Here is a 13,294-nt window from a genome sequence, read left to right on the forward strand (position 1 = left end):
TGCACATCTGCTATTTTAAAGGTCACAGCTATTGGGCACAACTGGTGAATAGGAAAAGAGAGGCAGAACTCACAGTAAAACTCCTTTCCCAATGATTAGCAGTCTAATGGACTGGCTTAAAACAGGCGGACCACATGCTAGCACACTAAACCCCAGAAAATGAGACAGAGGCAGCTAAAGGAGTTAGCTACTAAGCTACCACATGGCAACTATGGTACTTAGTACATAAACACACAGTTCTGGTTGGCACAAGCCGCACAATATCAGTGCCTAGACTTTTCAATTCAGTAATGCTTTATTGGCAGAAACCACTGTAGACAGTCTAAATATTGCCAAAGCAGACGGGTTTTGGACAATAAATGAAAATAACTTTGGGTCACATGTTCTGAAGTGCAGAATTCTATCAACAGATTTGACCCTTTCTATTTCTTTCCACTATATAATGTTTTGGGACCGAGGGCTGGCAGACAAGAGGAGAGACAGTATCGAAGACTGTAATTCAGAAGCTGAGTGAAATCCAGGCAGAGGGAACAAAATGGGACTGCAGCACTGACTAATACTAAAATGGCTCCACGCAGACACTACAAACAGATAGCGAGAGAGACAAAGAGAGACAAAGAGAGACAAAGAGAGACAAAGACAGATAATAAAACAACACACATACAGTCTTGAAGACATCCCAGACAATATGCTTAGGGACTGATGCAGGGAGGAATCGGAAGGAATGAAACAGAGAGAGAAAGATGAGGAAAAGAGAGAGACCTGAGGAAGCCCTGAGAGAGAGAGACCTGTGGAAGCCCTGACAGAGGGGAAGACCTGTGGAAGCCCTGAGAGAGAGACCTGAGGAATCTCTGAGAGAGAAGAAGACCTGAGGAAGCCCTGGGAGAGAGAGAGAGAGAGACCTGAGAAAGCCCTGAGAGAGAGAGAGAGAGAGAGAGAGAGAGAGAGAGAGAGAGAGAGAGAGAGAGAGAGAGAGAGAGAGAGAGAGAGAGAGAGACCTGAGAAAGAACTGAGGGAGAAAGGTACTGGAGCATTTGTTCTTGCACATCTGGCGACTCCGGTTGAAAACATCAGGTTTGACCTTATGAGTTGGAACCATGGAACCATGGCGTAGTGGAGCAACCATCCCCTCCTCTCACACTAATTACTTCAGTGTTGTCCCTGTGAAAGGAAACCTAAGCCCTCTGCACACTGAAAGAAATCACTTCACATACTGGCACTGGAGATCAGTTAAAACACATTTTGCCCTCATTGCACGTGTGTAGGAGGGAGGGATGCAGGTGTGTGTGTGTATGTGTGTGTGTATATGAGGGAGAGAAATAGAGAGAGAGAGTAGGAGAGAGAGAGAGAGAGAGAGCGAGAGAAATAGAGATGATTTCTATTCCATCAGACCTGGGCCCCATCCTAACTCTTTCTTAATAGACCTATCAGAGGTCACAAACAACATGGTAGACACACATATCTGTAAACAAACAGGTGGATGGGTGATAGAGTGAGCGAAAGAGTGAATACAAGAGTTGTGGTGGGGTTGGTGGGGAGTGTTTGTGCACGTGGTTGCACTTGTGGCTTCCTCTTTCATACTTAAAATCAAATCAAACACTCATATTTAGGCGTTGTTATTGCAGCCGTAGAGAAGTGCTTGTGTTCCTAGCTCCAACAGTGCAGTATTATCTAACAATTCACAACCATACACACAAATCTGAAAATAAAAGAATGGAATTATGAAATATATAAATATTAGGACGAGCAATGTCGGAGTGGCATTGACTAGAACACAGTAGAATACAGTATATACATATGAAATGAGTAAAACAGTATGTAAACATGATTACAGTGACTCCATTTGTAAGGTACAGGGATGAGCCAGCTAGTGACAATGACTAAGTTCAGGGCAGAGTACTGGGTGGAGTCTGGCTAGTGATGGCAATTTAACAGTCTAATGGCCTTGAGATAGAGGCTGTTTTTCAGTCTCTCGGCCCCAGCTTTGATGCACCGGGTTTTCCCTTTGTAATCCCCTTTGTAAACCAACGCCAGGTCAGATACAATACAAAGTAATCCAACATGGTAAACAAACGGATATACAGTACAAGGTGGAGGGGAGACTCAGTGAAAGAGTGGGAGACGAGCGGAATAAAAGAGCTTACAGAATGAAATTGACCAATCACTGAACGATAGTACAGCAAAAAAAAACGTCATCGAGTTATAGCAGTCAAGAGCCATCATCTACATCCCAAATGTTTGAAAAGTCAGTGCAATACTTAAGTCAGTGCGGTACTTTGAAAAAGTACGAGTCCTTGCTTTCTACTCAAAAGTTTTTCTTCAGGTCAAATGCCTTGGTGTCGGTTCGACTCGTACAATAGCCCAGCTACCGTTTCAGACTTCTCTTAACTCTTTATTAGTGGATGCCTGGCTGGAACATTGTGGGTCGTGAAAACCTTTCTGTACACAGCAGTAATTGCCTGGCATTGAGGAAGAAAGGGTTGTCTAGGTTTGAGTGGCCAACCCGTTTGGATTCTCTTCCCTGGTACACATGAAGATATGAATGTGGAAAGTTATCATTCTTCGACTGGATTAGAGAGAGACAAAGTGAGAGAGCGAAAGAGTGAGAGAGCGAGAGAGAGAGAGAGAGAGAGAGAGAGAGAAAAAATGTGTGTTTGGTCTTCTTACGATGGCATGCTTTGTCCCTCATCTCCTAGCAACTGAATGACTGATGTTTCAAAGCCCAACTTCATTCTACCCAGTTTGACGGATCACATTAAATTGGAAAGCTCATTTTAGACATTTAGTGTAATAAGTCAGACAGTTTTATCCAGAGCGACTTACAACACGTACATCAAGTGCAATGAAGCAAGGAAGCTGAAACAACCCTGCAATAATTGATTGTGAGATTTCAAACCCAGAAACAACCGCATTATACAAGCATCATAAGGTGTCAAACCCAAGTTCTCCTGACTAAGGGCTGGATTCAATCCACAGTGCTGAAGTTCAGCACTCTAAAATGGCGCCAGAATAAATGGCAGCAGTTTTACGTAACCAATTGTGCTATTATGTGTTTTTTTCTTGCGTTATTTGTAACTTATTTTGTACATAATGTTTCTGCCACCGTATCTTACGGCAAGAAAGAGCTTCTGGATATCAGGACAGCGATCACTCACCTCGGTTTAGACAAAGAGTTTTTCTTCAACGAGTAGGATGCACAAGATGCACTTCAGACACCCAAGGCCAAAATCCCAGACATTGGCAAGAAAAATAGATGCAGGTACAGAGGACACAGAGCGGGGTGCCTCGTAAGGATCCGCCGACGGCGAGTGGGAAATCTGCCTTTACAGTCAGTATTACTTGCCAAAGTACAACCATTGGACAATAAATTAGACAAGGTACGATCACGAATATCCTACCAACGGGACATCAAATACTGTAACATCTTATGTTTCACCGACTCGTGGCTGAATTACGACATGGATATTCAGCTAACGGGATATACGCTGCACTGGCTAGATAGAACCGATGAGGGGGGTGGTCTGTGCATATTTGTAAACAACAGCTGGTGCAGAATAACAACCTATCCCTCAATGTGATGAAGACAAAGGAGATGATTGTGGACTACAGGAAAGGGAGGACCGAGCACGCCCCCATTCTCATCGACTTGGCTATAGTGGAGCAGGTTGAGAGCTTGTGGTGTCCACATCACCAACAAACTAGAATGGTCCAAACACACCAAGACAGTCGTGAAGAGGGCGCGACAAAACCTATTCCACCTCAGGAAACTAAAAAGATTTGGCACAGGTCCTCAGATCCTCAAAAGGTTCTATAGCTGCAACATCGAGAGCATCCTGACCCGTTGCATCACTGCCTGGTACGGCAACTGCTTGGCCTCCAACCGCAAGGCACGACAGAGGGTAGTGCGTACGGCCCAGTACATAACTGGGGCTAAGCTGCCTGCCATCCAGGACTTCTACACCAGGCAGTGTCAGAGGAAGGCCCCAAAAATGCTATCGCATGGCAAGCAGTACCGGAGCGCCAAGTCTAGGACCAAAAGGCTTCTCAACAGCTTTTACCCCCAAGCCATAAGACTCCTGAACAGGTAATCAAATGTCTACCTGGTCTATTTGCATTGTGTCCTGCCCCCCCCCAACCCCTCTTTTACTCTGCCGATACTCTCGGTTTATCATATATGCATAGTCACTTTAACTATGCCTACATGTACATATTGCCTCAATTAGCCTGACTAACCGGTGCCTGTATGTAGCCTTGCTACTGTTACAGCCTCGCTACTATTGTCTTTTTACTGTTGTTTTTATTTCTTTACTTATCTATTATTCACCTAATACTTATTTTTTACTTAGAAATTGCGCTCTTGGTTAGGGCCTGTAAGTAAGCATTTCACTGAATACCTGTTATATTTGGCGCGTGTGACAAATAAACCTTAATTTGATTTGAAATGCAAAGGTCATTTTCCTATTGAGCCGACAGCTTTACCGTGAATGCAGTCTCTGCTAACGCAGGAACATTGGCAATACATTTGTATCACGCTGTACCGCAGCTCTTCAGCGCTAGGGATTGAATCCAAGCCCGAGGCGACCAAGCAACCCCCTCAAAGAGAGACAATGAGAAGGCACACTGTCCCAGCCGACCACCTACAGATAAGAGGCTGCACTAACAGAGGGGTTCTGACAAGGACCCCCATGTTAGCAAATTACAGAGGGGATTCAGATTGCGCTGTCAGCTCCTGACGAACGCTTTCACGCAGGCCGTCTCCAAAGACACATCAAAGAGCTTGTTAACTTCAATCTAGCAGAATCATGTGAGGAGCATGGAGTCTGTCCTCTCTCACCCTCTCTCTCTGTCGTTGTCCCCCTCTCTTTCTGTCTGCTTTTGTGTCTACCTCTGTCTGTCTGTGTTTCTCTTTCTCTATCCAGGTAAGTGCTGTGTGCTGAGTAGGAGTGAGACTGTCTGGTACTGTCCCTTCATTAGACTTGATAGACTACAGTTAATTAAAAAAAAATCTGCTCTGAGAATGCCTGATTGCATCTCCCTTGGAGGCTGGGATCACATGAAACACTGTTTGAAGATTAAATCAAGCTAGGAAATCCTCAAATCAACTGCAAAAACCACAGGATGAAAAATGTGGATGAAATATGTATGTTTATTTCTCTTCTGGTGCTTTCAAGTGGATCTTCTGAGAGCTGTTGAGTTTATGATGAGAGAACAAGAGAAGAGGAGAGCTATACAGTCAGTCAGTCAGCCTGCCAGCCAGCCAGCCAGCCAGCCAGCTTAGTGGTTAGAGCATTGGACTAGCCACACTGCTTCTTAACACAGCGTGCATCCAACCCGGAAGCCAGCCGCACCAATGTGTCGGAGGAAACACCGTGCACCTGGCAACCTTGGTTAGCGGGCACTGCGCCCGGCCCGCCACAGGAGTCGCTAATGCGCGATGAGACAAGGATATCCCTACCGGCCAAGCCCTCCCTAACCCGGACGACGCTAGGCCAATTGTGCGTCAATCTTTATTTTTTAATTGTTGATATAAATTAAAATATGTTTTTTTTGAGGATCAATATAATGGGAAAATAGGCAGCTTGATGTACAAGTACACACCCTGGACAGGACGCTAGTCTATCGCAAGGCCTTACACCAAATCTATCTCTTTAATGCTGAGTGCCAAGCAGAGACTCTTTGGGTCCCATTTTTGACACTATTTGGTATGAATCGGCTGGGAACTTGAACTCCCAACCTTCCCATCTCAGGGTGGACACTGAGTTGGCAACATGTAAATGTTCTTTGTTTAAGGCCCTGCTGGAGTGTGTTCAGGTCTCTCTGGCTGGCCATGATCCTCCTCTCCATATCTTCTTTCTCATTCACCTGCTCTTTCTTGATGTCCAGGTGCATCTCCAGAAGAACATTCAGCAGCTGCTGGCCGGCCAACTCTCTTCTCCCCCTTCCAGTTCCTCTGAGAGTCAGAGAGGACTGAAGGTCAATGGTGGCTTTGGTCATTTTGTGTAGCTCTTCTGTGTCTATCTCTCTGCATTTCTCCCTGCCCTGCCTGACCGTCCACCATTCTTTCTTGGTGATGGTAGTTTCCACCTGCTTCCCCAAAGTCTGGAGGGTCTCCTGGAGCTCAGTCTGACTGGCCATCCACCATTCTTCCTTGGCCTGGAGGCTCTCCTGGAGAGCATTTATCTGGTTCTGACTGGACATCTCTCCCTCTTCTGCTTGCCTCAGTCTCATCTCCAGATCTACTTTCTATTGCCTGAGAGTATAGATTTCAAGGTATCTAGTTTTGAACGTGGTGACCCCCCTTCTCTTGAGCTCTTCCATTTATTTCATCCACGTCCCCTCCCAGGCCTAACAATGGTTCAGATTCTTTCGGAGGATGGATATGTCCTTGCCCAGCTCTTTTAACATAGCCATGGACCACACCCAGAGCCATGGACCACACCCAGAGCCATGGACCACACCCTGAGCCACGGACCACACCCAGAGCCACGGACCACACCCTGAGCCACGGACCACACCCTGAGCCACGGACCACACTCAGAGCCACGGACCACACCCTGAGCCACGGACCACACCCTGAGCCACGGACCACACTCAGAGCCATGGACCACACCCAGAGCCATGGACCACACTCAGAGCCATGGACCACACCCAGGGCCATGGACCACACCCAGAGCCATGGACCACACCCAGAGGCATGGACCACACCCAGAGGCATGGACCACACCCAGAGCCATGGACCACACCCAGAGCAATGGACCACACCCAGAGCCATGGACCACACCCTGAGCCATAGACCACACCCAGAGGCATGGACCACACCCTGAGCCATGGACCACACCCTGAGCCATGGACCACACCCTGAGCCATGGACCACACCCAGGGCCATGGACCACACCCAGAGCCATGGACCACACCCAGAGCCATGGACCACACCCAGAGCCATGGACCACACCCAGAGCCATGGACCACACCCAGAGCCATGGACCACACCCAGGGCCATGGACCACACCCAGAGCCATGGACCACACCCAGAGCCATGGACCACACCCAGAGCCATGGACCACACCCAGAGCCATGGACCACACCCAGAGCCATGGACCACACCCAGAGCCATGGACCACACCCTGAGGGTTTACTTTTTGCAACTTGACAAAGTGTAGGCCTTAGCCTAGTTGTCCATATTTGAAATAGTAGGTGACCGCTTCAATGTGAAATGCGACGCACGTCGATCGCATGAACCTGGACAAAGTGATATACTCTGATAGAGGCTACAAGGCCTATCATGATATCAGCCTAAACGGTGAGTTAAAACAGCTTGGGAATAGGCTGCATTATAAATGGTAGCATAAGCTTCTTCTAAGTCTTTGTGCGAGGTGTTGATCTGTTGAAGGTACTGAACTGTCTGTTCAAGCAGTTGGCACACAGTTCGAACACCCATTGGTACAACACAACAACCAGAGGTCTCTTCACAGTTCCCAGGTCCAGAACAAGAGACTGGGAAACGCACAGTATTAAATAGAGCCATGACTACATTGAACTCTCTGCCACCCCAAGTAACTTAAGCTAGCAATAAAACCCATTTAAAAAAAAACATAAAATTAGACCTTATGGCACAACGGGGACTGTGAAGAGACATACATCTTGATATAGTATGTATTGTATTATGGATTGTTATGCATATGATGTATATTATGTATTGTTATGTATATTGTGTAGTATGTATTGTTATGTGTATTGTGTATGATCATGTATTGTGTATGTATGTATATTGTGTATTATTATGTATATCACACATTATGTATATTGTGTAGTATTATGTAGTGTTATGTATATTGTGTATTATGATGTATTGTTATGTATATTATGAACGGCATTATGTATTGTTATATATATTATGTATTTTATTTTTTTGCGTTTTGTTTACGGTTTGGACCCCAAAAAGAGTAGCAGTGGCTAATTGGGGATCCTAATAAAATACTAAATACCAAAACAAACAAAAAACTTAATGCACGCTTATATCTTGTTCTAAATGTAAGGGTGAATGAATAATGGCAACACGTGGAGGCTGTCTTGGAACAAATCGTTCTAATGTCAGTTTACGGCCTCATCTTTATATGTTTAGGCCTAATGCATCTATGGGAATCTGAAACAGACAAGCATAATATGCCAACTCAACACCTTCTAAAACGCACACTCAGCACCAACAAAAATAGACACCCGGATGTACACATGCCCCCCTCTACAAACTACAAAAATAAACACTTACCACACCCCCACACACACACACAGTCTGTTCCCCTCCTCCTCAACCTGGCCCGTGGCCTACTCCTGGGGCTGCAGCCCTCTGACGTGTGTGTGTGTATATCAATGGGTCTCGATGTGTACAGTTCAATCCTGAGTTCCTTTGTGGCCGGATGGTTCTGAAACCCCATGCTGATCAATACTGCCCCCAGTGGTAGGCTCTAATCCTGTCCCTGAACCCTGCAGCGACAACCCCCCATCTGCCCTTCCGCTCCAATCCCAGCCAGGCACCGCACCGCCATCTCACACACACACACACACACACACACACACACACACACACACACACACACACACACACACACACACACACACACACACACACACACACACACACACACACACACACACACACACACACACACACACACAGAGATGTGATGTAAGAAGTGTGTGAGTCACTCCTAAGTCTATAATGACTTACAACAACCCCTCTCACCTCAACCACACAGAGCAACAGATATTGTAAATCAATTGGGAATAGTCAGTGTTTGCACCACTCCTCTCACTGTACAACTACGGTACAACTCAGCTTGCTATCATGGGGAAATGTCAGCTGCACATCTTTGGCTCTGACCCCCAAAATGTTAATAAAGAGGAGTATAAATACATTCAGGGCTCAGTTGGGATTTATTTACAGGATAAAAAGCATCTCTGTATAAAAAGAGCCCAAAACATGAGCACAGTATATAAATATATTATTCTATTCTTAAAAATACCCATAGACTATACTGTAGATATAAAGAGAATGCATAAAAACACTGTAAATCTCTCTCATGCACCCACTCACTCTCTCACACACAAAAACACATTCACACACTAACAGGCACGTTGAAGGCTCTTCGGCTATCTTCTTGTTAGGCATCACTGTTGTGTTTTGCATTTCATGATGTGTCCACTTCCCAGCACTGAGGAGAGAGAAAGAGTTGAGATTAGTGTGTCAGCTTGGCATAACACGACACATTCTACAACAGACAACATCCCCAAATAGTAAAGTATTTCCAAAGTCTCTTCAGACATTAGCAATAGTATCAGGAGCTGGCCTGGTATACCAGCTATATCATAACCTTCAATAGTATCAGGAGCTGGCCGAGTATACCAGCTATATCATAACCTTCAATAGTATCAGGAGGTGACCTGGTATACCAGCTATATCATAACCTTCAATAGTATCAGGAGCTGGCCGAGTATACCAGCTATATCATAACCTTCAATAGTATCAGGAGGTGACCTGGTATACCAGCTATCATAACCTTCAATAGTATCAGGAGCTGGCCTGGTATACCAGCTATATCATAACCTTCAATAGTATCAGGAGCTGGCCGAGTATACCAGCTATCATAACCTTCAATAATATCAGGAGCTGGCCGAGTATACCAGCTATCATAACCTTCAATAGTATCAGGAGCTGGCCTGGTATACCAGCTATCATAACCTTCAATAATATCAGGAGCTGGCCTGGTATACCAGCTATCATAACCTTCAATAATATCAGGAGCTGGCCTGGTATACCAGCTATCATAACCTTCAATAGTATCAGGAGCTGGCCGAGTATACCAGCTATCATAACCTTCAATAATATCAGGAGCTGGCCTGGTATACCAGCTATCATAACCTTCAATAATATCAGGAGCTGGCCTGGTATACCAGCTATCATAACCTTCAAAAGTATCAGGAGCTGGCCTGGTATACCAGCTATATCATAACCTTCAATAGTATCAGGAGCTGGCCGAGTATACCAGCTATCATAACCTTCAATAATATCAGGAGCTGGCCGAGTATACCAGCTATCATAACCTTCAATAGTATCAGGAGCTGGCCTGGTATACCAGCTATCATAACCTTCAATAATATCAGGAGCTGGCCTGGTATACCAGCTATCATAACCTTCAATAGTATCAGGAGCTGGCCTGGTATACCAGCTATCATAACCTTCAATAGTATCAGGAGCTGGCCGAGTATACCAGCTATCATAACCTTCAATAATATCAGGAGCTGGCCGAGTATACCAGCTATCATAACCTTCAATAATATCAGGAGCTGGCCGAGTATACCAGCTATCATAACCTTCAATAGTATCAGGAGCTGGCCTGGTATACCAGCTATCATAACCTTCAATAATATCAGGAGCTGGCCTGGTATACCAGCTATCATAACCTTCAATAGTATCAGGAGCTGGCCTGGTATACCAGCTATCATAACCTTCAATAATATCAGGAGCTGGCCGAGTATACCAGCTATCATAACCTTCAATAATATCAGGAGCTGGCCGAGTATACCAGCTATCATAACCTTCAATAGTATCAGGAGCTGGCCTGGTATACCAGCTATCATAACCTTCAATAATATCAGGAGCTGGCCTGGTATACCAGCTATCATAACCTTCAATAGTATCAGGAGCTGGCCTGGTATACCAGCTATCATAACCTTCAATAATATCAGGAGCTGGCCGAGTATACCAGCTATCATAACCTTCAATAGTATCAGGAGCTGGCCTGGTATACCAGCTATCATAACCTTCAATAATATCAGGAGCTGGCCTGGTATACCAGCTATCATAACCTTCAATAGTATCAGGAGCTGGCCTGGTATACCAGCTATCATAACCTTCAATAGTATCAGGAGCTGGCCGAGTATACCAGCTATCATAACCTTCAATAATATCAGGAGCTGGCCTGGTATACCAGCTATCATAACCTTCAATAATATCAGGAGCTGGCCTGGTATACCAGCTATCATAACCTTCAAAAGTATCAGGAGCTGGCCTGGTATACCAGCTATATCATAACCTTCAATAGTATCAGGAGCTGGCCGAGTATACCAGCTATCATAACCTTCAATAATATCAGGAGCTGGCCGAGTATACCAGCTATCATAACCTTCAATAGTATCAGGAGCTGGCCTGGTATACCAGCTATCATAACCTTCAATAATATCAGGAGCTGGCCTGGTATACCAGCTATCATAACCTTCAATAGTATCAGGAGCTGGCCTGGTATACCAGCTATCATAACCTTCAATAGTATCAGGAGCTGGCCGAGTATACCAGCTATCATAACCTTCAATAATATCAGGAGCTGGCCGAGTATACCAGCTATCATAACCTTCAATAATATCAGGAGCTGGCCGAGTATACCAGCTATCATAACCTTCAATAGTATCAGGAGCTGGCCTGGTATACCAGCTATCATAACCTTCAATAATATCAGGAGCTGGCCTGGTATACCAGCTATCATAACCTTCAATAGTATCAGGAGCTGGCCTGGTATACCAGCTATCATAACCTTCAATAGTATCAGGAGCTGGCCGAGTATACCAGCTATCATAACCTTCAATAGTATCAGGAGCTGGCCTGGTATACCAGCTATCATAACCTTCAATAGTATCAGGAGCTGGCCTGGTATACCAGCTATCATAACCTTCAATAATATCAGGAGCTGGCCTGGTATACCAGCTATCATAACCTTCAATAATATCAGGAGCTGGCCTGGTATACCAGCTATCATAACCTTCAATAGTATCAGGAGCTGGCCGAGTATACCAGCTATCATAACCTTCAATAATATCAGGAGCTGGCCTGGTATACCAGCTATTATAACCTTCAATAGTATCCGCCAGGGCTTACAGTGACCTAATATGCAATTTGCACTGATATTGCCCGAGAAGACATTTCCATTAAACTGGAGAGAGATAGAGAGAGAAGAGAGAGTGAGGGAGGAAGGGAGAGAGAGAGAGACAAAGAAGGAGAAAGATGGAAAAGGAGAAAGGGGAAATGAATGGGATCAGGGTTGCTGTCCATTATAATCAGACACTGTAAGGGGTCAATGTGCTGACCAGGTTATAACAGACAGAGCATAATAGATAATAGACCTATAATGGGAGACAGAGAGGAGAAATCACAGAAAGCTGACCCCAGGTCAGCGGTAGACAGACGGAGAGGAGACCTTGCTGTGTCTCCTGAGGGGAGAAGCAGCACTCAGATCAGTGGAAGAAGTGGTACCTGAGTACTGGAAGGCATATTAGCTATTACAACTCATGCTAAAGGGTACGTAAACTATTAGAAGTAGACATGGTCAGTGATGAGAAAGGGATGTGTTTGTTCGGCTGGTGCTGAAGGAGGGTTCAATGGGGATTGACTAATGTATAACACACGCACACACACACACACACACACACACACACACACACACACACACACACACACACACAGTGTCAGACACACACACACAGTGTCAAATCAAATCAAATTGTATTGGTCACATACACATGGTTATCAGGTGTTTAATGCGAGTGTAGCAAAATGCTTGTGCTTCTACTTCAGACAGTGCAGCAATATCTAACAATTCCCCAATAACTACCTAATACACACAAATCTAAATAAAGGAATGGAATATATACATATAAATACATGGATGAGCAATGACAGAGCAGCATTGGCAAAATGCAATAGATGGTATAAAATACAGTATATATGAGATGAGTAATGCAAGATATGCAAACATTATTAAAGTGGCATTATTAAAGTGACTCGTGATAGGTAGTTTGGAGGGCAGGTAGTTTTCCCCCAGTGATGCGTTGTGCAGAAGGCACCACCCTCTGGAAAGCCTTGCGGTTGTGGGCGGTGCAGTTGCCGTACCAGGCAGTGATACAGCCCGACAGGATGCTCTCAATTGTGCATCTGTAAATGTTTGTGAGGGTTTTAGGTGACAAGCCAAATTTCTTCAGCCTCCTGAGGTTGAAGAGGCGCTATTGCGCCTTCTTCACCACACTGTCTGTGTGGGTGGACCATTTCAGTTTTTCCGTGATGTGTACGTCTAGGAACTTAAAAATGTACACCTTCTCCACTGCTGTCCCGTCATATTATCTCTGTACAATGGACAGCGTGAGAGAACAAGGAGTAAACAAAATGTGAGTGGAATCGCTGCTGTTATGTCTGAATGCAGAGCGGATCTGAATCTCTCAGCTGGCCATGACTCACCTCCATTCACTCCAT

General features: G+C 45.1%; 1 protein-coding gene across 49 annotated transcripts in view; it reads right to left on the minus strand.

Moving 5' to 3' along the window:
* Nucleotides 1–8,912: 8,912 nt before the first annotated feature.
* LOC127914458 (uncharacterized) overlaps nt 8,913–13,294 on the minus strand; it is a 5,614-nt gene continuing 1,232 nt past the window's right edge. The window contains exons 1-7 of one of the 49 annotated variants that reach the window (XR_008088415.1): nt 11,856–13,294; nt 11,496–11,585; nt 11,271–11,360; nt 10,729–10,953; nt 10,279–10,368; nt 9,782–10,233; nt 8,913–9,736 (exon numbers count right to left, since the gene is read on the minus strand). The exon at nt 11,856–13,294 is cut by the window's right edge and continues 1,232 nt beyond it. Coding sequence is in view for 1 of the 49 variants with exons in the window: in XM_052490563.1 (XP_052346523.1) it covers nt 9,590–9,871; nt 10,189–10,278; nt 10,639–10,773; nt 11,136–11,360; nt 11,496–11,630; nt 11,721–11,852 (999 nt within the window). In the remaining 48 variants the exon portion in view is untranslated. The other 48 variants (XR_008088414.1, XR_008088420.1, XR_008088416.1 and 45 more) reach the window with 48 other exon arrangements.

Source organism: Oncorhynchus keta, chromosome 32 (assembly GCF_023373465.1).
Source record: "Oncorhynchus keta strain PuntledgeMale-10-30-2019 chromosome 32, Oket_V2, whole genome shotgun sequence".
In the NCBI taxonomy this organism is placed as follows: Eukaryota; Metazoa; Chordata; class Actinopteri; order Salmoniformes; family Salmonidae; genus Oncorhynchus; species Oncorhynchus keta.